The 24942-nt window shown below is 38.9% G+C and overlaps 1 protein-coding gene across 3 annotated transcripts in view; it reads right to left on the bottom strand.

The window, feature by feature from the left end:
• Positions 1-745: 745 nt before the first annotated feature.
• The window catches only part of LOC110160474 (mediator of RNA polymerase II transcription subunit 13-like), a 70384-nt gene continuing 46187 nt past the window's right edge, over positions 746-24942 (bottom strand). For 2 of the 3 annotated variants that reach the window (XM_055153986.1, XM_055153984.1), the window contains exons 4-30: positions 23369-23452; positions 12694-12839; positions 12127-12318; positions 11436-11600; positions 11209-11359; positions 11004-11108; positions 10191-10832; positions 9809-10022; positions 9236-9317; positions 9038-9159; positions 8839-8935; positions 8503-8720; positions 7905-8083; positions 6899-7827; positions 6588-6767; positions 6245-6474; positions 5973-6171; positions 5614-5893; positions 5085-5526; positions 4790-5013; positions 4571-4713; positions 4265-4423; positions 4011-4175; positions 3429-3592; positions 2802-2966; positions 2554-2663; positions 746-2374 (exon numbers count right to left, since the gene is read on the bottom strand). In XM_055153986.1, coding sequence (XP_055009961.1) covers positions 2242-2374; positions 2554-2663; positions 2802-2966; positions 3429-3592; positions 4011-4175; positions 4265-4423; positions 4571-4713; positions 4790-5013; positions 5085-5526; positions 5614-5893; positions 5973-6171; positions 6245-6474; positions 6588-6767; positions 6899-7827; positions 7905-8083; positions 8503-8720; positions 8839-8935; positions 9038-9159; positions 9236-9317; positions 9809-10022; positions 10191-10832; positions 11004-11108; positions 11209-11359; positions 11436-11600; positions 12127-12318; positions 12694-12839; positions 23369-23452 — 5920 coding nt within the window. In that variant the 3' untranslated portion in view covers positions 746-2241. The remainder of the gene's footprint in view (positions 2375-2553; positions 2664-2801; positions 2967-3428; positions 3593-4010; positions 4176-4264; positions 4424-4570; positions 4714-4789; positions 5014-5084; positions 5527-5613; positions 5894-5972; positions 6172-6244; positions 6475-6587; positions 6768-6898; positions 7828-7904; positions 8084-8502; positions 8721-8838; positions 8936-9037; positions 9160-9235; positions 9318-9808; positions 10023-10190; positions 10833-11003; positions 11109-11208; positions 11360-11435; positions 11601-12126; positions 12319-12693; positions 12840-23368; positions 23453-24942) is intronic. The other variant, XM_055153985.1, reaches the window with a different exon arrangement.

The following is a 24942-nucleotide window of genomic DNA, read 5'->3' as shown; positions in this document are numbered from 1 at the left end:
AAGATTAAAAAATATATATTGTTCTGTCCTCAAATGTACGTTTAAACATGTAGTATTAGTAATAAGTAATTAGGAGTAGGTCTAATAAATGACAAATACTTGCTCCCAATTGTAGCAAAGTAAAATAAAAAGTATCTACTGTAAAATTTACTTCAGTTAAGACACTTACAGATAGTTACAGATACTTCTGCCCTGTTCTTGTTCTGTTTAAGTTCTGGGTTTGAAGTGGTGTGAGTACGTGCAAGTGTGAACGTAGCCTAAATGTAGCTATCTTTATACTCCAGCACAGACACAGCCAAACGTGTGGTAATGCCCTGAGGTATGGTAATCCCTGTGTTCATATCAACAAGTTGAATTTCCTCATCACCTGTTGGTTTTCTGAGGTGAACCATTCTATCTGGACAATCTGGAAGAACAGGAAGAGCTGCATCTAGTCTGAAGCTACTCATTTATAGATAATTAATTGTTTTCTTTTTCACTCAATGAATTAGGCAATAGCTTTGCTCACACTACAATAGATCATTATTTCATCTTGATGGTGTATTCATAAAGACAGGAATCATGTCCAGATAAATCCAATATAATCTCTAAGTAATGTGGGCGGTAAACTAGTCATTCACACATTCTGTGAACAAACTAATAAAAAGTTTGATTCTGCCTATGCTCTTCTTTTATAATCTACAGCATTTTTGAACCATAGATTTAGCTTTAACCTTTCAAATAACAGACACAAGAGCAAGTCATGTCCACTTGTTTAAATAATTTACTAAAAAGAGTGTAAAAGTCATAGGCCTCTCCAACTAGAGGGCTCTGCTTAATATTCAAAGTAATGACAAATGTAACAAATATTTTTTGCAAACCTGCCATTGTCTGTACATTACATGAACACTGCACTTGGCAAATTACCACATGGTTGTATTAAAATAAAATTGCTTGATGTATAAAAATACAACAAAAATAAATTCAACATATAATATAAGAAAGTGAACCAGCATGAAATGTACAGCTTTGAGGAATGCCATGACCTCAGCAATGGAGTGTATCTACAAACATGCAGGAGTCAGTCTATAGAGAGATTTGACATCATTCAAGAGCCAATGAAATAAAGCCATTTTACAAAGGTGAAATACCATTGTTGTGTATTGCCTACTTCAAGTGGTAGAGTATTACACTATAAATATACACTTTACTGTATTCCTCTGATTGTGAGTTTTAGTTATTGTTTTTTTACTTTCAAGTGACATTTTCAATGTCTGCATCAAAAATATAACTATTATCAATTTCCACTGGCAATCTGTTCTTACTGCGACATGTGTAAAAGATGGCTATGCCCAACACTCAAATCAGTGCCAGCATGGAAGAGGTAATAAACATATAGTTAAGTTTATATACATATAAATCAAATTCTATGACATCATACATACTGTAAAAATATGGCATTTTTACAATTTCATCTAAATGACAAATTTCATTTCAGATTATTTTTGCATTAATTGACAAGGCCTTAATTTGCTGGATTTAAATATTAAAAATAAGTCTCAGCTGCAAATATATGTTTGTAAATATATTTTGTACAATATAAACACATCTGACAGAACTAGTCAGATATTCCCATTGTGTTTTTCACACTTTGGGGGCAAAAGAAAAAGTGCCATTATGAAACACTCCTTTTTGGAGTGAATATGAATAAGTTAAAGTCCCTTTCAGAGTAAAGGTAGGGTTTCATTTATACCAAGTCCAGGAGGATCAACAGTGCATATATGTACAAAACGTAAAAAGAAGTTGATACAAAGCTGTGTTTTGATGCTCTTTGCTGGTTGTACAAAAGGAGCGTAAACATGTCCAGAGGATTTGGAGAAGTCCTTGCTGAACATCTACAGTTTACTGGAACACAGTATGAAATAAAGTTACAGAGCACTGTTGTTTTCATACAGCCGTGGGATGGCATCAAATGGGCATAGATGGTAAACTTTTTTCAGTCTAGCAGTCTGTGTTGATGAGAGAACCATAATACTCCATTTTCATGCCTCAGATAACCAGGGCTGCTGTTTAGAGCACTTCATTCATCTCCTTAATTACATTCCAGGGCAGGGTGAGTTCATCTTTCCATATCTTCCTTTGATTTAACGATCAACAAAAGTGCTCTGGTGCCCTCTGGTGCCCAATAAGGGGGAGGACAAGCCCAGGCTAGAGCAAAGATGTTTCCAGCAGTTCAGTGATCCTGTCCTCTGTACCTCACTGCTATAGCATGTTTAAAATGGCATTGTACATCTGGATAAGTACTGCTAAGTGGACCGGCAAGCAGGACTGGCGATCTTGAGTGGCTGGAGTGCATGTGAGCCAAGAGAGAGCATTGTACTGTTCCAAAACAAACCTAGGTTGAGAAAAGAAGCATGTTACTTAAAGCCACAAGTTTACAGACTAACTTATTTTCTACAGTTACATTTCAGTGCAGAATGTATTACCTCAGGGCATATACATCATGTGAAAAAAGATCAAGATAATTATCAGGTTTATTGCATGCTTGAGCAGGCTGTGTAACATGATGCGTACCTGAGCACATCAGAGGTGGTCTTTGAGTCGAGGGGGTGAGGGCTCCTCTTGGTCTTGTCTGATATCAGCTCATCTGTCTGAGCTATGGAGATGTGGTGATGAAGGGAGGCCTGGAAGTCATATGCATTTGGTCATCATCAAGAACACACATTTTACCACATGGTTCACAAAGACAATTTCATTTTAGTTAGCATAGTTCCAATAATACTAAATTATTATTAATAGTAATTCATGTTTGTACTTAGTACCTTGAGGAAGAGAGGGCATTGGTTCTCTGCCTGTGGACAGGATGCCCAGAACCAGTGAGGCAGTCCATTTGCTTGAGCCGTAGACACATAGTAGCCAAGAGCCAGGGGCTGCTGCTTCAACTCCTCTGGTGGACTGTCCCGGGACATTAACCGCTCACTCTGGGTCTAATTAAAGACAGAATACTAGACCATGATCATATTTCTATGACAATATTTTATATGCCTTGACTTTATGCCTAAATCATATCCTGCTGTTGCACTTTGGTGTCTTTCCACAGTGTCAGTGACAATGCTGAATGAGAAGCACAGACTGATATGTCTGTACATTTGTCTGTCAGACAAATTCCTGTGCATTTGTTATGTGTGGTACAAAAACATAACTGAGACTCCCCTTTGACAATCAGAAATATCAGCCAGAAATGTTCAGTTTGACTATGACTTAGACTGACATCTGATAATTGTATTGCCTGTGTAGAATGAAGTGCTCTAGCACCCAAAGCACTTTACAATATTATTCATTCTCTCCATACTGGTGGTAAGCTGTATCCACAGCTGCTTTAGATAAACATCTGTTTTTGGCTCTAACTGCTCTGTTTGCCTTAATGTATCTGATACAGTGCGGCTCACCCTGTTGTGCTGGAAATGTGATCCCATTCCCATCCCTGATGGAGAGCCTGGCGAGGGCACTGGGGAGGTGTTGGGGGAAGGGTGCAGGTTTCCTGTGATCAGCATCATGTCATGGCCAATGTCATTCTCCAGTTCATCAGGAAAAGGTAGATCAAACATGTCATCTGGAGAGTAGAGAAGACAACATTAAAGGCTTGGGTTTGCTGCCACAGGCCAAGTACTCGTTTGAGATGAAGTAGAGCCTCTTCAGTAAACTGGGGGCAGTGGCTAAAATAATGCACTGCAGCTCAATTTATTTCCTGAGGGTTTTGTAAATGTGTATGGGTTTTTTTATACAGCATTGCCATCTGTTGATGGGAATACACAATTGTAACATAATGATTACATTAAAAGTAAAATAAAATCTATGATATAATAACCAGAAGATTTTAAAATGTATTAAATCATTGTTCTGAAATTTAAAAAGATGTGTTCATACATAAGGAAAAAACATTACCTGTAGACTTGGCTAAAATGTGTATGTTTATGAGCATTTTTAACAATCTTCTTGCCATGACACTATGACATTGATGGTGTGCTTACCGTTATTGTCCTCAGTGGGGTAGGAGCTGGGAGCCAACTGAGTGGTGGCAGATGTTGGGAAGACTAGGATGTGCGTGCAAGAAGCATCCTGAGGAGTGTTGAGCTGAGAGGTCTGCAGGTTCAGAGCAGTGCTGCGACCAAATACGGACCCCATTGTAACAGCATCTAAAACAGACAAAGATGTACATGTTAATATTCCTACATTTTATTTTTTACATAGATAACACCAGTAGAGATGTACTGCAGCTACTAACCAGGCATGATGACAAAGGATCCCTGAGGCTCCATGGCCACCAGGCAGGCGCTAAGTATAGAGGGTGAGTCAGCCGCAGACATACCACACATCCGACAGGACTCTCTCAGCTTTCTGCTTATTGACAGGAGAGAATGCTCCCCAAGTAGAGAGCTCCAGTCTGTTTAAAGGAAAAAGGACATAATCATTATTAATACACACACAATACAAAGAGATGAATGAAAATGAAAATAAAATTTTGTCCTGATCTGGTTCTTTTGTAAACCTGAATAGCACAAATTTTTACCATAACTTCAAAAACATATACCTTTTAGTTCTCCATGTCCTAGACGGCCTAGTCGACCAATAACAATTCTCCATGGCAACGACGTCATCTGAATAACACCAATACACCACTCCCAGAGCTTTTGTAGCCCCATTTTTCTAGCTGAGAATTTTGGTCGGCGTGCTCTGAAACAGAATAAACATATCTGATTAATAAACTCATCCTCACTGTATAACCAGTAAGATGTACTGTTACTAGTACCTGTTTGGTACATCAATGTTGATAATACAAGTCTCCAACAGCTCCCCCTGCTGGTCAGTACAAGACACAAGGATCCATCGCTGGTCATGTGACAGGCAGTACCCAACAAAGAGCACATTAAATTTGGGTGGAAGCTCTGCCCAAATCTCCCCAGGTTCTGCTTGCTTAGGCCGAGTGGGACCAAGAATGAATGGAGGAGAATACAGCTCCAAAGGGCTTGGATGCTACAAGATACATTTGTTATTAATTGATGATAAAACAAAGAAACACTTTTTTCTTAAAGTGTGTGACCCACCTCTGGATTCTTAAGCACTGAGTTGGCAGAGGATGCTGGTCCAAAACCAGTGAGTGACTTAATGAGTGTTTGTTGGGGAAACATTCGTTTACACTGAGAGTAACATGAAAAGGCCAGGGATCTGAGCTGCTGCAGGTATAAGTGACTCTCACCACTTGCTGGTTGCAGAAGATGCTGACATGGGACCACCTGCAGTAACAATGCTGGTCTTATTGTGTCAGATAAGGTCTGAAGCATCTCGGAGTAGCACCGTAAAAGCCCCAGCAGCCAGATGCTGCCTGTCTCAACCTCTTCACCCTCGTCTTCCTCTCCTCCATCACATTTGGCTCCATTTGAAGTGAAAAATGGATTGATGATATAAACTGCAATAGCTGGTGGGTTTATGTGACTATCAGCTGACTCTGGCACAGTGGGGATTCCAATTCTGGATTGCTCAGATGTTCTGCAAAGGTAAAGACAATTTATGGTATGTTTTGTGTGTATGTCACAGAAAACATTCAGTTTTGGTTAGAATTCATTGCACGCTTACAGTTCTGGGGTTTCTGTTGATGGGTTGGGCTGTGTAACATTTGAAGCTCCCTTAAAATCACTCGATGTTCCTTGACTTGTTTCTATAGATTGACCTGAGATGGATCCAGTTGGTGTAGGAGCATTGCCAGAGCCAGCAGTCCCTGAACTCTGCTCGTTCTCAGCAGACCAATTTTTGGCCTCGTCTGAGGACTGATTTGAAGATGTATTCTGTACTGGAGGTTGCATTTTAGGTGGAAGAAGAAGATTTCCATCTAAAGAAAGTGCTGACAGCTGTGGACCTGAAAATTAAAAGCATAAAAGTTGGCATGTAGATATCTGCTTCACATGCAAGATTATATTATAATTATTTGTTCTTACCTAATATCTGTTTACATGCATAAGCATACAGTTTCAGTTTACTGATGTTGTCTGCATGCTGCTGCCCAGTCCATGGGCCTGCCAGCCACTGGCCCACTGCCAGGTCCTCCAGCGTGTCGCTTTTGATATCTTCACCCACTTGCACAATCCCATCTTTGGATACTTTGGCCAGAGGACGGTGCTTCCCAAGCCGGCATGTCTATGAAACAGTGAGATCATTTGTAAAAATGGTGTTCTTCATATTAATGCAGTACTGTATTTTCAATACAAACCTCATAGACAGTACTGAGTTCTTGGAAGAATGTGCGAGCAGCAGACAGCAGAGGGGGGCTATTGGGACACAGAACCACAAAAGCTACATCTCTTTGTCCTCCGTATGGTTCCAACAGTAACTTCTCCCAGAATGGTAAAGCTAGAGGTGACAGTGCCAAAAAGTCCCGCTCTCGATCATAGCCCAGTAATAATGTTGGTATAGGAAGGGGCTCTGGAGATTCTTCAGAACCTGATTGACAAAAATACAAAGCTAATGTGAAAATGTAAAATATATTATGCAAGTGTGTGAATGTGGTCACAAAGTCTGAAAGATTTTACCAACAAAACATTGTACAGACTCACCATAGGATCCTCTGCCTGCCATTTTATGAAACTGTTGCCAGGTCAGGGGGCCCTGAACGTGCTGTATGTTGTCCCATGTCCGCCCTGTCCTTTTCTTCTGGATAGCGTCTTGTAGAAAAGGCTGGAGGGAAAGGAGCATTCGCACCATATCCTGGGATGATAATAAGCTCATCTCCACAACTAAAAAAATAACAAAACACACACCTTTATTACCAACGACAAAAAAACAAAACAAAAAACAACCAAACAAAAAAAAACCTTTAAACCACACAATAAGTGATCACATGAAATTATGTTTTTGAATATCTCACCATTTGTGTGAGGCCAGGGGTGCAGCGCTGTACTCCTAATTACAGCCTGGTCCAATTTACTTCCTGCTGGATTGTCAACATACTGCAGTCCCTGCTCCAAAGCACTGTTACACTCTGCACATGCATCACTCTCATCTGCCCACTGCTTCTCTGACATCCAGCTTTGGAGCAGCGCACCTTTGCGGCCATGGCATAAGCAGTTCAATGGCATTTGCAGTGAAGCGAGAGAAGAAATGGGCTGTGAACATTGCTCTTGAAGAAGTGTCATAACTGCAGGAGAGGCAGGAGATGCATCTTGCCCCTGTTTAGACCCAGGGTCACCCAACAATGGATCCCTTCGACACAGAGCTAGCCTCCTCTCTGCAGCTCGTCCCACCTCAGATGTTCGGCCAAAGATATCCAGCTCATCCTCCAGAAAGAGTCCTGATCCTTGTGCGAGCCGCCTGTTCACGATGGCGCTGAAACCACACATACAGCGATACTGGTCCTCACACGTGGAGTCTGGGATGTACACTCCGACATCTGCGCCTTTTACATTTAGGTTGCAGGCGCAGATACAACAGCTGTCAAAGTTACGGTCCTTGAAGACATTGAGAACTGAGTCAGAGAGCAAAAGGATGAAGTACAGACTGTGGGCCTCAGGTAGGGCTGGTCCGATCCTGGCTAGAGGCTCCACAGAGCTCAGAGGTATGCTGGTAGAGGGGGTGGATATAGGAGAACTCAGCTCTGTGCCGTCCTGCTTCACAGAGCCCTGTCCTGAGCTGGCGGTGGTGATGCCCCGGGGCGTACGAGGGGTGCGAGGGGTTGGAACAGAGAAGCGAGGCGTAGCAGGAGAGGGGAGGATGCCAACCGTGGTGCCCACAGAGGCAGTGGTGACACTCATCTGATTGTACTCCTGGTCTGTTAGGGTGTTCACACTTGGAACATTACTAGAAAGCAGATAAACAAGTGTTACTATAATTTAATGTAATTAATTATCCAGTGCATATACTATAAAAACATTTACTTGTATCCATCTTTGAGGTATGTGGTCACCGGAGTAAGCATTACTGGAGTGTAATGCTCCATTTTGGGCATGAGCATCCAGGACGGCCTGTAGTAACACTGCTCTGGAAGTTTTATTAGAGGAAGAGTCTGACTTGGGAGACAAGACAGCGGAGCAAACATAGAGCAGCTGAAGATGGGCTGTGTAGACAAGACAAATAAAAGGAATGTAAGATTTTGAAAATGTTAAGTATGTATATTCTCTGGGAGCTGAACCTAATAATAAAACAACATATTGGTTGCCATGCAATACTTTATATTTAATTCTTAATTGAATTATTTCACATTCATTCATCTCATACATACATTATATTTAGTAATTAATGTACATCTTAGGCTGCTGCCCCCGCGACCCGGCCCCGGATAAGCGGACGAAAATGGATGGATGGATGGATGTACATCTTAAAATCCAGCAAATGTGCTTATAATTATTTTTTTTCTAATTCAACTAATTTAATACCAATTGCTGATTGTGAACCTCTTTGAATGCAATTGACTGATTTCTAATCACTGGATCTTGGAAGGTATAAGAACATAAGTGAAATTGCATTCATTTATACCTTGATGTCTTCATGCCTTGGACTCATCATCCTCTCACTGGTGTCTGTGCGGTGTTCAGAGATCTGTGGAGTTGGCACTAAGGGGAGATGTTCTCCAGGTCCACTCTGAGCAGGGGGCTCCTGACTCGGAGTGTCCCTGTATGTCATAATAGGTGAAAATGCTGGGTGCTGCTCTAGTGAGGGTGGAGTAGGGAACATTCGCTGGAGGTCTGCTACTGCTGAATGAATGCAAACAATAAAACAAAAAACAAATGCATCAATCCTTCCACAAAGTATGAAGAAATACTGTACATTTTTGTTGAGTTTTTGTCTGTAAAACAAAGGAAAGTGACTGACTTGATGGATAGGGGACTGCAACTCTGCCTTCTTTCGCTAGAGGGCGGTCTTCTGTTGAAAGTGGGAGCTTGGTGGAATGCTGGTTAGGGTAAACGCCCTATTTTTGTATATAAATAAGCAGCCACATAAAATTAAGAATAAATTAGAACACAAAAAATGTATATCAAAATAATCTTGTGTTTATTTATTTATTTTTTACCCCAAGTTCTTCATCATCCTCATCAAATATGTTGTCTAAATCTGATATGTTGACAGCCAGATCTTCCTTTCTAGTCAGAGAAGGATTTGATTTTGCTGCTGCGTCATCCTGCCCTGATTCTTCTAAATAAATAAAACAGAAATTAGACCTCTACCTTATAGTATAGGTAAATGTAAAACATCCTTGGATTTGTCTCACCTGTCTCAACCTGAGCTGAGCTGAATATGGACATAGCATCCTTTCCTTCAGAAAGTGAATCTCCGTTGGTTAGTTCTTCCCCCTGTTGAATATAAAAAAACTCGTTAAAATTAGTAGAGCATTCCACCACAAATCTGTCAATCACTGCACCCACTATTGTTATTACGTTGGTAATAAACTCAATTCACAGCATGTACCTGATTTTGAAGCATGAGTCACAAACATGTTTCAGTTAGAACTGTTAACCCTGCCCATTAAGTCATTTCTGTCCCTCTGATATTGCACTATGACCCAAAAACAAATTGTGCCATGACAGTATCTTAATTGTTTAGGGTATTGTTTTTTGTGTTTTTTTTCCCCATTGATTCCATCATGCAAATAATGTGTCTGATTGGACTGTCAGCAGCTTTTCTATTATTTATTATCCAAATAAAGGCTTTGCAACATGCATAGGTGATGTCTTTCAGTTACATGTTTTACTCAATTATGTGCATGCACCGCATAATGTCAATGACATTTATCTTAACTAGAATTAATTCAAATCAAATATAGATAAACGACATCATGTCCTACCTTGGCCCTCTTACTGGGCTCTCGTCCTTGACCTTTTACTCTTTTGGAGGAGGAGAAAGTGTACTCAATGTCGCCTTCTTTAAAGTCATAGGGATCATCTCCCGGCTCCCGCAGTGCCTCCACACCTGTCACCTCGTACAGGCCTAAAGCCTGGATGTGTTCTTTCACTCTCTCTTCTGAGATCTTAAAACTTTGGCAAGTCTGAGTATAAAGTCTGAAACAATGAGACAGTGGGTATAGTCAGTACAATATTAAATGTATTCCAAACACACTTGACATTGAGCTTTGTTCTTTAGGATACTGCACTAATTTAGTTTAATAAAATACTTTGCACATTAACATTGCACACAGATGTACATTATACCATCATATATTGTCATACCTTTTTAATGGAGTTGTCTCAGTTACCATCTCTGACTGCATATCCTCCAGTATGTCAGGGGGAAGGTCTGGAGGTTTGAAATCAGTTTTATCCATCTTGGGAGTCCTGAATCCCCTCCACCAGTCAGCCCCGCTCTCCCTCTGTCTCAGCAAAGCGCTGTATGCTGCTGTCTCACTGGTGATCATCCCCATAGCCCCATCTGAACAAACACCAATATCCACCGGCCCGTCCAGTAAGTCCGGCTCCAGCACCCTTGGGTGAGGGCTTAGTGTTGGCGGAAGAGGAGAGACAGGAGAGTGAAGTAGGGATTCTGGGACTTTCCTGTTATTGGACAGTGGTTTGGAATACTTGCAGGTTGGAAGAGGGGCTAAAGGCTCTAAAGGGGGCTCCAGAGGTACTAAACTCCCTAAAGAAGGAGTTGTGGAGGAGTCCTGCTCTGTAGATCCCTCCTGTGCAGCAGACACGCGCAGGTGAAATGGGATCATGGCTGCCCTCTTAGACTGCTTATCAGCCTTCTCTGACTTGTCACTTGTCTTGTGTTTGGGAGTAGAGGGAGTATACAGGCCAGATGACTGAGCAGGGTTGCACGTGTGGTTGTTGGCAGTGGATGTGCTGGTGACATTGGACTTTAGGGGCTTGATCCTACAGGAAAGAAAAAATGATAAGCATGTGAGAGAAATTTGTAACATAACATTAACATAATATATTTATGATAATACATAATCATATATTGTTTAAGGAAATACGGATAATGAAGAAGTACAAATGGATGAAATTTGGGTTCATTTGGCTAAGTTGGCTTTTGTGTGATACCTAGAACAGCGGCAGGCAGTCCTTGTCCCCAGATCACTAAAGTCCCATGTGGTTGCTCCACTCTGCATCTCTTTCTTAGGCATCACCTCAGTTGGTTGATTTTGTCTGCAGGGATCAAATGGCTCATTGAGAGCATGCTCGTCTGCATCAGTGCACTTCAACAGCCCTTGTGCCAGACTGAAAAAACACTCAGGGAATTACTTACTGGGGTTGATTAAGGTAACACTCCCTCCAGGCTTGATGAACCACCTGACAGGTTATCTTTTTCCCAGAATGCTTTGGGCTCATATTTGTGACCCCCATGTTGATGTCAGGCGTGGGGACACTAGACACAGAGGTCATAAAACCACTGTCCGCTAAAAACAAGACAAAACATGACACTTGAAGCTGAACGTTCTTTAAGTCTTTGTATCTGGGTAGGGTGGGTGTTACCTGAACAGGGCTGCTCTGGGGATGTGGGGGGTGTGAGGGGGACGCTGCAGTGGTTGGGCTCCCTCATCAGTCCTGGAGCTGAAGGAGCAGGTGGGGGCTGCCCCACTGGGATGTCCCCCTGGGCTATGAGCACAAAGGCTGCAGGGTATGTCATCCTCACACCACCTTCAAACCACAAAAACAAGATTTTACAATCCAATAATCCACTTCAAAACTAAACACTCTATTGTGAGATGTAGCCTTTATACTCCGTCTATAACAAAACATAAACATTTCAAATTACCTATAATATTTATGTATAGTGAAATAATAGTGAAATAAATCACTACGTCCTTTCTTTACATCTTTTGGAATTGCAATAAGAGTACACAATTAAATACCCTTATGACTAAATCATATCACAAAGAATTGTAAAATAGTATGTACAAAGAATATGTTATGAATAATTGTGTCATCCTATAAAGAATAGTAATGACAATATAATATTTGACTTGAGCAGCAACAGCCAGATTTGTAGCTAATCAGGTCAAAATAACTCTATGGTGAAAGCGGATAGTAGACAAGTGCCTCCCTGGAGTGTCACCTGTTACCTCTCAGCTATCTTAGTATTTAACAGTTGTTGTTTTTTTTCTTGTTGTGAAAATAAACCATCTTTACTCACAGAAACTAGCATAATATACTGTATCCTTACCTACAATGACCTCCACTGCCATGTGATCATTGCGATCATAAGCTGGATCTTTCTCCTTGTCACATTCTTTCTTCTGGAGCACCGTGGGGTAGAAGTAGCTCCACTCCTCCATCAGTTTGCGGGCTGCTGGGTCACTCATCTTGAAGGCCTGACCTGTCAAAATGCCTCTCAGACCATATGGACTTAGGATTACTGCAAAGACAAAAGGTAGACACTGAGATAAATGATTTTGAATTTACAGTACATAATATATTTTATATAAATTGGTGTTTCATGGTGTAAAATTTTTTACTTCACCATTTAAACATTTTGCTGTCTGACATTCAATTCATTGTTTTGCTTAATTTGCTTAATTTTAAAAACTACCATTTTATATATTGTCCCTCTGAGCTGTACCCTGTGCCACAGCAAATGTGTTTGTTATATTATCATTCACCACTCAAGTATCTTAACTGTGACTTCTAAGAATTAGAGAGTGAGTGCTGGGAACTCCCTCCGCCGCCTACAACCTTTCCCACCTCCCATTAAAGTGATGCCTTATCAGAAACTACATGACAACAGTATTACCTTGTACTGGTGTACTGCAGGTTTGAGCCAGTCGTATGTGGTGTTCGTTGATGTGGTAGGCAGGCTGATGCTGGGCGATCTCCACGCTTGTGCACACATTACTTTCACCGTGGAGGAAGAAGGAAAAGGAGCAGGACAGGTGTTCACTGGGGACAAAATATAATGAGACAATTATTAACTAAAAGTTGTACCAAATACTTAAGAGACAAAACATTGACATATCATACAAAAGGTGAACAAAGTGCTTTAACACAATATAAAAACATAAGAAAATAATAAACAATGAAATAAAACAAACTGTGTAAAGTGTTACTCATTACTAACTGTTAAAAGCCAGTCTGAATAGATAAGTTTTGAGCCTGGATTTAAAGAGGCCAAAGTTTGTGATGGTGCATATCAGGGGACAGTTTGCACATAGTTTGTAGTTTGACATATAATGAATGTAACATGTTATGTAACAACACATTAATTTCTCTCAATAAAGCATGATGGATAGAAAACCAATCCACTTTCATCACTGTCACATCCTTAGGAGTTATAATTCATTAAGTTTTGAGAGCTTCAGTAATTTTGCTTTTCTCAAATAATTTTTCAGATGTTTTCATAATCTGGCCCCTGAACCACTCAGTGCATTTTTCAGAGACCAGTAGTGGGGTAACAAGAGGCACCTTAAACAAAATCAAAATTTTGTAAATTTCCAAGTTAAACCAAAACTGCACCTACGTGTAAATAGTGTGAGAGTGCACTAATGAAGTGAATGAATGAGTGAGTGTTGAATATGTATAATTACACTAGTGCATTTATATAGATGAGCAATATATTTATGTATTTTGGATTATGTCTTGTATATTAGGGTAGAAAAGCTCTACCAGGGACAGGAATTGAAAATTTGCTCTTATCTGACTGCATTGTCTCTGCCAGATAAATAAATAAACAAGTGGTTAAGATTAGAAGTTAGGGAGTAAATTATGTGTTATCAATAAATGATTAAGGAAAGATCCACTGATAATATTGAAGCCAATATCCATATCCTGATCCAAATAGAAGTGCAACTCTCTTCTCTGTAAAGTGTGCTCAAAGAATGTCTTGGTAAAGCCCCTGCTAATCTCGGCCCACACTCATGGTCTTCATCATGTCCCACGCAGGCTGTTTATTGCAGGTATAAATCCTCATTTGCTTGTGACTGATTGCAATGACTACATGTTTACATATGTGCTGCTCTCTTTATTACAAAGCTCTACAATAGTCCATCATGTTTGTCTTCTTTTTTAATCACCTTGGAGTAACTGTTGGCCCCTTTTGTGCAATTCATACAGCAGTGGGCGGGTTGGACATCATTAACCAGTAAGACAGGCACAATGATGTATTTTTTAATCTATAAAGCTTTTAGTGCTTGGTTTGGAGATATCAGTGACAATAAAGTCAGCAGGAACACTGTAATCTTCCTGTGATTACCCTGCTACCTATGCAATATCTCCTTTGCCCTTAGGGAGCCGGACCCCAATTTCACCAGTAAAGGGTCATCAGATTCAATAAACCCTCATGTCCACAACCATAACACGGACTGCAGTGTGCACAAAGGCCCCTAGATGGCAGTGAGATCAACAATTTATATGCTTCAGTAACATTCCTGGTGCTCCACAGAATAAATAGCCCCAGAACAGCAGGTGGTTTGAACACTGGTCTGCACAACGACTAGAGAGAGAGAGAGAGAGAGAGAGACAGACAGAGAGAGTCTTCAAAACACTTACACATGCATACAGAAGGCAAGGCAAAAAAGCTAAAACAGCACATTCACTGTAAAATACTGGCTGCTTGATACAGTACATGTTATATATGATATACTATATACTCAGTAAGTCAAAATGCCTTCAGTTAGGAATTCCAAATATCCCATTTTAGAGCTCTGATTATTTTGAAAAGATACATCCAAAGCTTATGCTTTCTCACGATTACTGACACCATGACTGAACAACAATAACATTATTTTTCTTTAATTCTTGTTGTCTGTAACATTACTAATCCTCTAATTAGTATGTAAAATCAAACTTTCTGAATGATTAAGTAAAGTTACACAAAAATAACCACCCAGATTAAGCATTTACTTGCATGATTAATATTTTCAGTTCTTACAATGATATTATCAATTAAAGAAATAATCTTGACCTTTGTACCTTCAATGTCACTGACCCTGACTCTGTCCAAACTGCATCATTACAACATATGAACAACTAAATATAGCCACACAGGGCAGCACAGAGTGAACAGCTGCAAGTCAGGTGTAAGGCTCTACTGCCACTTTGTACTCAGGATTTCTTACATGACAGATTTCAAAACTCTCCTGATTTGTTATTAACAGGATCAACAAACAGCAAGTTTTGTTTGTGGATTATCCAATATAACAATCTGAGTTTCTGATTCTGAAGCTTTAAATTTTTTTACTAAAACTAGTGTTGGAATGATGTTTTGATGATAATGCTGCATGTGAGAAGATGCTGGGGAAGGTCAATGTAGTAACTGAGCAATGGGATATTTTTTGTCTGTTTTGTATTTGTTGATGTACGCTTCACTGTTTTTGTTTTGTTTTTAACATGAAAAATGCAAAGTATTTCAATTATATCTGTGAAATCACTCAGTGTTCCAGGCAGGTTCAATTGCAAAAGAAATGAATTATGTCGAATGAACACGTTTTTAAGAATGAATACGTTTTGCCACTCATCTAATTAGCTCCTTTGTTTCTGAAGGGGTTCTGGTAAGTCACTGGTTTATAATATCTGTCTGAAGGGAGGAGCTAACTACACTGAAACTAACACCCCCCTTGTTTACAGTAAGGAGTATGTGTTGTTAGTTAAGCCCATTGAACAACCCTAAGGTGCTAACTGTCACCTGAGTCATATTTTGCATAATTGTTCACACCCCTTATGGATCATATAACTCCTGTTAGCATAATCTGATTACCACTGTTTAAAAATGCTCTTTTAAGCAAGTTTCCAAAATGGTTAAGAAATCAGACAATTTCTGTCAGGTACAAAAAAAAAAAAAAAAACTACATTGAATGACCTGAGTCATATTTTAAATTATTGTTCATGTCCCTAATTGGTTATCAAACTCCTATTAACATACTCAAATTTCAATTATTTAAAAGAAATGCTGTTTTAGTACTAAGCACATTACAGTGAATCTTAAGCAATTCATATTAGGCAATACAAAAAACAATATTGAACAACCCCAATGTGTGAACTGTCATCTGAGTCATATTTTGCATAATTGTTCTTGATTAGCCATTTAACTAATATTGCAGTGATTTAAATTATACAACAACTAATTGTACTTGTAATATTTAACACATTTCCAATCAGTGTTAAGCAATTCATGTTAGGTCCAAAAAGAGCATGGAAGTGTGTATTGATGCGGCGGTGAGATTGATGCTCCTTGTCCTCTCACAAAGGGCATTTTCCTGCACAGTAAGCGGGTGTGAGCTCAGACACACCGGGCCCTGGCTCCACTGGGACATTAGTGCAGCCTCTGAATGTATGTGAGGAGAGCAGCAGACAGGGACGCATAGGGCTGTTGTGTGCGCGCCAATGCTATGAGTACAGGTATTAATAAATGAAGAGGAGTGATGGCTGAGGCTCGCCGGAGGGCTGACAGTACAGGGGAGAGAGAGTGGTTCAAGGGACAGTATGGAAATGAGTAAACAAGCAAAAGAGGAGGAAAAAATAAAGAAGAGAGTTGAGTTTAAAATGGAGTGAGACAGGAGTGAGCGAAAGAAGAGGTGAATAATTTAGAGGAGTACACTGCGCACATATCGATGAGATCAGAGTTTTAATGGATAGATACTGAGCACACTTTTATGGCAAAATCAATCAACAAATGTCAGCGGTGCTCACTTTTACATACCCCTCTCTCAAGTCTTGGTATGGCTCATTTAGATGTCTGTATGTGAGCAAATGTATTTAGGAGGAGGCATGCTACAGAACTCGTATTATTTAATTATATGCAGGACATCATGTGCATGTTTGATTGGCTGGAAAAGAGAGACGGCAGAGGCAATGTGCACCGCAACATGTGTCTTTTCACTCCACATACAAAGCTCCCAGTCAGGCAGCCAGCAGGGGTCTGCCTAATGTCCGACATGCTTCACAAAGCAGACACACAGACGCATCGCATGCACACAGTAACAATGTTATCTTGCACTTGGGCTTGCATCTAGACCAACTGAAAGATAACAGTATATAAACCAGCCTTTAGGTGATAAAGATAAGAAGCTACTTGTGCTGGGAGCTTTTTCTCCACTGTTATGGATACTACAAATTTATGTTTTAACACAGCAGCAGCAGTATTTTTTTTTCTTTATCGTTGTGTTGCCAAAGTCCTCCCACACACTTCTTGCCGTGTCCTCTTGTAAGCTGTTGTGAGCAGCATGTAAACACTTGCGCTCATAGAGTTGCACTCCTCTAGCAAACTGACTTCAGTGTCCTAACCATGAGACACACTGGAGGGAGGTGGAATGGTACAGTATAGGCTCCAGTAGCACACATAAGTTACAGTAATACAGCACTATTAACACTGGAGTTCGGGGGATGCAGTCAGCTTGATGTATTATTCAGCAGCACAAGTAGGTGGCTTTAGTCATTCTCACTATCACAATGTTTGTGCATGGATACTGCTCTGACTATAATACAGATTCACAAAGAAAAACTTTCCAAACAGAAGGACAGGCAAACTGCATTGTATCATGTATTGTTGTATTAATAAAGATAAGAATAAGAACTGATAAGAAATACAAGGAAATATTTTCATTCATTTATTCACCATAATAAGCAGGGTAATTACATACCATGCTATGCTTAAAGAATTTTGAACCTTCTAGATAAAGTGGTAAAATGCAATCAGTGCTTATGACAGTATATTTTGGCATTCTGGACTAAACTTTATATGTAAAGTTACACTCTTCTTCTATAATTTGGTTATATTAATGATTAGGAATGAGACAAGATACATTTTCCACATGACACGACAGAGCATTTTAAAATTTAATTTGGTTGATATTTTTGCTGTCCTTGTAAATTTACTTTTTGGAACGACATCTTCTCAAGATGTGCAACTTATCAAATTTCAGCATTTTTGTATGAGCCAAATGTAAAAAAAAAAAAAAAAAAAAGCTAGTGTGCAGGCTCTCAACATCCTACTAATGGAATCATAATTTTGTATCTTGAAGTAACTGCAGATGAGGCATATTTTAACTACTCTATCCTCAGTTTACATCTTGTGTGATCAATACTAAACATACAGTATATTGTCTTGAGAATGATCAAATCAGTCATGCACACACATTTGACATAAATTTCACATTGTTAAATTCGCCTCTCACTGACATTTACAGCAGTCCAACACTGAATCATCAAGTCACCCATTTAACCTCTGTCAGTCTGCCAGGGAATTAGCACATCCCACTCAATTGGCTATTTCTCCACAATTCAAACACATTGATTGTAGAGAAGCATGTTATCTGACCACACATGATGTCATTCAGACTATAGGGAACATGTGTGAGATAAAACGTATCACTATTATTATTATCTATTAGTGAACAAACTTGTAATCAGAACAATAGTTAAAATATTCAGAAAGCACCAAAGGAACAAAGAAAAGCTTCTGAGCCACTGTGTGTAAAAATGGGTCAGTTTTGGTCTTTTTGTGCTCTTGCTTGTCATTCTTGTTGTTTTATCCCATTTATCTGATGCTGCTAAATATAACCCAGGAAATAAAATGATTAATCACAGGTGTCTTCTTTCTTCATTTTGCCTTTGCTGTTTCTCCACTCTCCCTGGATTATTAATGGCACCAACGACCACTCCAAAATACCCTCAGTCTTCCCTGCACTTTCACAATAGAACATTGATTTAAACTACTTACCAGGTTCAACCTTCAGAAAAATGTTTAAATAAGTCATATTTACTTTACTTAACTCATGTGCTCTCAAATTCACTTAAATGTGCTCTCATCAAATGTGCCAAAAGGGACTTGTATGCCCAACTGTGTAACATTTAAGGTAAATAAATAGACTTGTAGCAATTAAAGCAACTGTTCAAAGGTCCTATATTATGCTTTTAGCCATGTTAGAATGCTGTTGCCTCATCAAAAACATATTATTAGTCTGTCCACATGCCAAAAGCTCAAACTGCTCTGTTCCATCTTGTGACATCATGAAGTGGTAGTTTTAGTAATTAACAGCTACCTTTTACGATTATCCAGATGATTCTAGTGAACGTGTATGGAACATTTCCTGTATTACCACATGACATCACAAGGTGGAACAGTGTATGTTTTGCATTTGAGAGAAAAACTCATCCTGCATAAGCAGAATCTGTGAGTTAAACATGTTTGAATAAAACTAAACACAACTCCAGGTGTGTTTGTAAAGAGAAAACTGCTTTATAACATAGGTCAGAAAATAGTGTCTTAGTGTCGGTCTTAATAGTGTCGGTCTTTTAATTGTAAGTGTTTATATTACTCAAAAGTTGTAGTTATTCTTCTATAAATGAAAGATTTTAATACATGATGCTCATTGCATTTGGGATTTGAAATGATCTTATAATGTCCATTTTCTTTATTGCATTTAATTAAGCAGAATATAACAGCTATCAAGGCTCTCTGTTGTGGTGCGTTCTACAGTAAATTAACTGGTTAAGAGGATAAAGGAGATCCTGTTTTATTTCTGGATACTGTCTGACCTTGTGCCGTGCCCAAACACCAAACATCTGTTGCCTAGGAGATGGCCACTCTCTCCGTGTGTCTCAATGTCATTCCTCCCTGAAGCGAGGTGAGGTGAGGATGCTCTATTTACACAACTTCTATTGAATACGACCAGGTAGAGGAAGACAAGAATTTCCTTTCCACTTGTTTTGATTCACATCCAAGAAGCAGCATGCGAGTTCCATTACACTTTAAAATATGGATATAATTTATGTATGAGTATATGGCTATTAATGCAAATGAAAGCCCCCAGATTAACAAATAGACTCTGTACTGTACTTGGCATGCATCGAATTGACTGAGCTAATGAGTGCGACAGGCTCTAATACATCCATTCAGCCGTCTATAGTAATGATTAATTTACGACCCCCCGCCTACCACGCTCCCCGGCACCCCAGCGTAGACACAGCAAGCCCCCACCAAGTACTCCCCTCTCACTCGCTACTGTGTAACTCTCTCTTCAGCGTCTGATGCAACCCCTTACCAACCCATAGTGCCTGCCTTAGAAACAAAGACAAGCTGCAGCTGATAATGCTAGGAGTGAATGCTACAAGAGGAGAGGGGAGACTGGGTGTACCTCCACTAGCCCCTGGGAAAGGTTTGCAGATAAGCACAAATAATTCTGGCAAAGGCAGTGCCAAAGTGCAGGACTTGGCACGGGTATGGGGGCATGGCAGTGCTGTTAGAACAATATTAGCGCCCCCTGTTGGGAATATGAGGTGCAGAGTAGGAATAAAGGTAGAGACAAAAGAGCCGTTAGAGCTGACACAGGAGGTCAGCATGTGCCTAAGTGATTAATGCTCCCACATGGCATGGAATACACTAATGCTGTGAGGGAATTGTGCTATTTTTGGCAATGGCGTTTGTAAAGGTATTTTTTTAAACCAGCAGAACAATGGTAAAAAACATTGCAATGGTGAAAAAGACCACATTGTACAGCATAGTATTAGCGTTTACACTGAATTTATATGAGTTAATGGTCAAGGTTTTCGCTCTCTGTCTCAGCCTCCTCTCCTCTGCCCGCCTCATCTTCCAGGATGTTCAATAATTCACAGAGTGAGAAAGTCAGAATGGTCTCTGCAGGGGGCGTACCAGCTGACAACATATTCATACAGGCCTGTCAAACTAAAGAAGAATTACATGATGTACAAAGGAATGTGTGTATGCAAATCACTGCACGCCCCCAAAAATGATGCAAATTTGGAGAAACACTAACATTTTTATCTTTTTTAACATGCATGCTCTTTTTAGGAAAGGTTATAAAGAGAGAAATTAGTAAACAATTTGCAAAAGTATAAAATGAACAATATAAGGACAATCAGGGCACTTCACACACTGGCCCCACTGGTCCAATTACAGTAGTGAAAATGCATTCTGTGGTTACAACAAAAGACTATATGTCACAATGGTAAAAGAACGTACAGTTAAAACTATTGGTTTATTAAGAATCATGTTAGTTCAGCATTCTTAAATACCCTCAGTGTAAACCATTACTTTAACATGAATGAATATAAATCATGTTGTCCTTGGATTTATCTATTTTATTATTTGTATGCTTTTTTGTGTCTTAAAGTTGCACTTTGTAACTTTTCTGACGAAGAGTATGCCCTTTTCTTGTTTCCACGGATACGATATAACTTTGTTTAACCGTGCCAAGTTACAGGTCAGATCTGTGAAGGGGGGACCTCACTCACAGTAAGAATGTTTTTTTCAACATATTTTTGATCAGTAAAAACACCTGTAATTGAGCTAATGCAAGTTTAATGCTGTCCTGCGGAACATTCCAGGCAAAGCAACAGCATTTCCACTGACACAAGCAGGTGGCTGACCCTTCCCCTACAAAGTTACATACTAGTATTATGTTTAACTAAAGTGATTTAAAGTAATTTATCTAATATTCTTGGTAACTGATTGCACATTTTTTGTTCTGCCAAGACCGCAACTGAAGTCTTAATCAAACATGTATTTTAAAACCACTCAATTAACAACTTCTTTCACATCTCACTAAAACAGAATACATTAGTCTATGTAATAACTCATTCTAATATTAAGTTTATTATTAATGTGGGTTTTATATTTTCATCTCACTTACTTCTTGCTACTGCCCGGCTGTCTTTCTCTACTCAGTGCTTTGTGTTGGTGGGTGCAGATGGGTGCAGCATGATTCACTCATAAATGGAGATGAGATCTGGTGGCGGAGATGGCTTTGGCGTATGGTTCAAATCACATTTTATGCTCACTCACAAATTTACTAACCCCGTCTGTTTTCTTTGTGGCATCTGCATCCAATATGTTGCATCGCGAGCTGCTCTTACATATGTGCACTATATCATCATAATAGTGCTATACATGTGCAGAAGCAGTCGTGTAGACAATGCACAGAAGATGTCCCACTTTCTCATAGAGCTACACCTGAACATACTCAAGTCCCCTTTTAACTGGCTTAACTTTAATGCTGCATACACTAGTTACGCTACAAATATTTGACTAATACAGAAGAAAATATAGAACACCAATAATGGGAACAAAAAGTGCTAAAAAGTCTGTTTCAAAGCACATTTCCAGAGAATCAACAAATAACTATTAGAGGTGGGACGAGACACAATTTCTACAAGATGGGACAAGACATGAGAGTTTTGACATTATTTCTGTCATAGCACTTCTTTTTGGAACTACAACTTCTCAAATAATATAACTCATCAGTAAATAACCCTGTTTTGTCCACTACAAATGCAAACACATCACAAAAAAATGATCTCAGGACCATTTTCATCATGTGTGTGCAATCTTGTGGCAATTTTGTCTCGTAAGATCTTATAGTCTGTAGTCTATTGTCCATCATTGCTCCAGTCTGTTGGCATAATGATCAGTGAATGATAAATAAACTTTTTTACGATTCAATCGAAAATGGAAAATGCTCTAAGTAAGACAACCTCTCAGTTTTGTAATAAAATAAACAAAATAAAAAATAATCAAAAGCATCCTTGTACCTGACAATGAAATGTGCTTTCTCCTGCAAGTGCTCCCCCTTCATGTTCAAACTCCATGAACACATAATTTCTTGCAAAAAACAGTCTCACTCTGTCCGTAATAATTATGTCATGATAATTATGATATCGACTTATCGTTCAATATATGAAAGACGGAACTATCATTTTTGATGGCATTATTTATCATGGGTACTTTCTTTCTACTGTGAGGAGATCTACAATAAAATTTGAGTTGTAGAGAGTTCAATAGAGAAAAACGTATGTAGTGTGTTTGTATCTGTTTCTATAATGAGCCTTTTCATATTAGTCATATTTACTTATGACTCATAGAAACAAACTCACTACAAACGTTTTTCTTACTGCTATTTATTGCAGATTATGTATTTAATTATACTGTAAATTTGGAAAATTTTTAAGAATAATAATCAATTAGTTTCAATATTTTCATTTATCATCTATATTTTCTTCAGCAATATATGCAAGTGCAAATGTGCCAGTGACAACAGTGACAGCCCTAACTCTGGCCATTGCAAAAGCTACTCAAGACTTTTTCTGTGTAAATCAGGGTTTCATTACTTTTTTCTATAAATATAGTTTTACATATGCACTGGTTCACCCTTCATCTACACAGCCCCTTGCTTCTGAGCAGTGAGAGCTCGCCACAGTGCAGGTATCCTCACTGTCCTCTATTACGTTTTTAATAGTTTCACACTATGAGCAGCAGCTGAACATCAATGGGCAGGGAGCTGACAAACACTGAGTCACATGCGAGCTGCTCACACCACCAGGCTGTGTCACACTGTCACCTGTATGAAGCACTGCACTGTATACACCCTCACACACCACCACAGACCTTCTGTGTATCTGTGTGTATATGAATGTGTGTGCATGTGTGCACGCGTGTGTGAGACTAGACTTCCACTCACCTGTTGCCCACAGGCTTTTCTTCCAGTTCATGTGGTTTGAAGAACCACTTCCCAATCCTGACAAAGCCCTTATCCATTAAACATCTGCAGCAGCACATAAAAGAGAGGCAGAGACAGAGATGAGTGAAAGCACAATGTTAGACAATAAGCTTAGAAACATTTCTCCTGTCTCAACATACACACTAAATGAGTTATATCAAAAGTATTAACAATAGAACAACAATTAAGTGTACTACTCTCATTAATTACGTTTCGACTAATGGAAAAACCTTGACAGAGTTCAACAATATGGTTGTAACAAGTGTTAAATATTCTATTCTACTTATTATCTCTAAACTCATTCTGAATTTCTGTTCAAAAAACCATTTAATATTTATTTGGTACTAATAATTATAACAATCACTTTATATGCTTTATGCTTTGCTTTATATAACCTTTAACAAGCTTGACAAGCTTCTCAAAATACTGTAGTAGATTATTTATTTTCTTTGAGTTTGTCTCACTCATATTAATACCAGCAAGGAGGGTTAGCAGCATGAACTTGATAGAGCTGGATTTGAGCCATCAGTTATAAAACTATCACCACCAGTTTGTATTAGTATTTCTTCTGATGCATTTTAATTTGAAAATTAATCTAAATAATGACACTAAATGGTCAAGCTTTTTATGAAGAGAGTCTTTTGGTATATGAGAGTCCTGTGCTGAAATAGTGCACTCTAAAAGAAGTTAACTTCAAGGTAATAGGAAGGTTAATTTAGCCTGCCCCCTCTGATGATCAGTGATGCTTAACTTAATAGAGCAAATATGTGCTGCTTCATTTAGCAGATGGCTCAGACTTAGAATGCAGAGCTTTTGGGCACTTGAGCCATTGATTCAGCGCTCAGGTTATAATTTCATTAAGGTGAAGCTGTAAATGAAATATCATATACTGTTGATCAATCAGTAATTAATGTTGTAGGTGATTTATACAAATAAATGCCCAATTAGACACCATCAGATTTTTTCTATAAACTATAATTAATGCAAAGAGAAGGAAAAGTTTAAATCTGTATTAAAACAGCAGTTTTCAATGTATTTCTACTAGAGCTGTAATATTAAAGAAAAAAGTGAAATTTATACTCAATTAGGCCCATTACTCTTTTCAATTAGAAGAAGTTGTTATAAAAAATAATTAATTCACACATTACAATAAAATACGGTACCAGTGCGATGTAGTAAAATGTATCTTTAATAATGGCAACTGCTACAGCATTTTCCCTTACTCTTGTTGTATTCTTTAAGAAACAGTCTTGTTTCTTTTTGCTCCTTACATAATGGTCTAATGAATGAGCATCCATAATTTATTGGCTGAAAAATGTCATTTGAGTCACAGAAACAGTGTCATGATGAGTCTCTGTGGCCGAGGCTAATGCCCTTTATTGACCCGTGAGTGAACTCTTAAACCCTCCAGTGTCTCACTATTGACAGGGCATGAATAAGAACCAGATTTGTCAAAGAGTCAAATAAACATTATTGGCTATTTTATTCATTTTTTTCCCTCATATTGATCAATCATGATTTTCAATATGACTTTA

This window comes from Boleophthalmus pectinirostris, unplaced genomic scaffold (genome assembly GCF_026225935.1).
Source record: "Boleophthalmus pectinirostris isolate CB_2022bp ecotype Guang Dong unplaced genomic scaffold, ASM2622593v1 HiC_scaffold_18, whole genome shotgun sequence".
Classification (NCBI taxonomy): Eukaryota; Metazoa; Chordata; class Actinopteri; order Gobiiformes; family Gobiidae; genus Boleophthalmus; species Boleophthalmus pectinirostris.
This window is presented reverse-complemented; position numbering and strand designations above follow the sequence as displayed.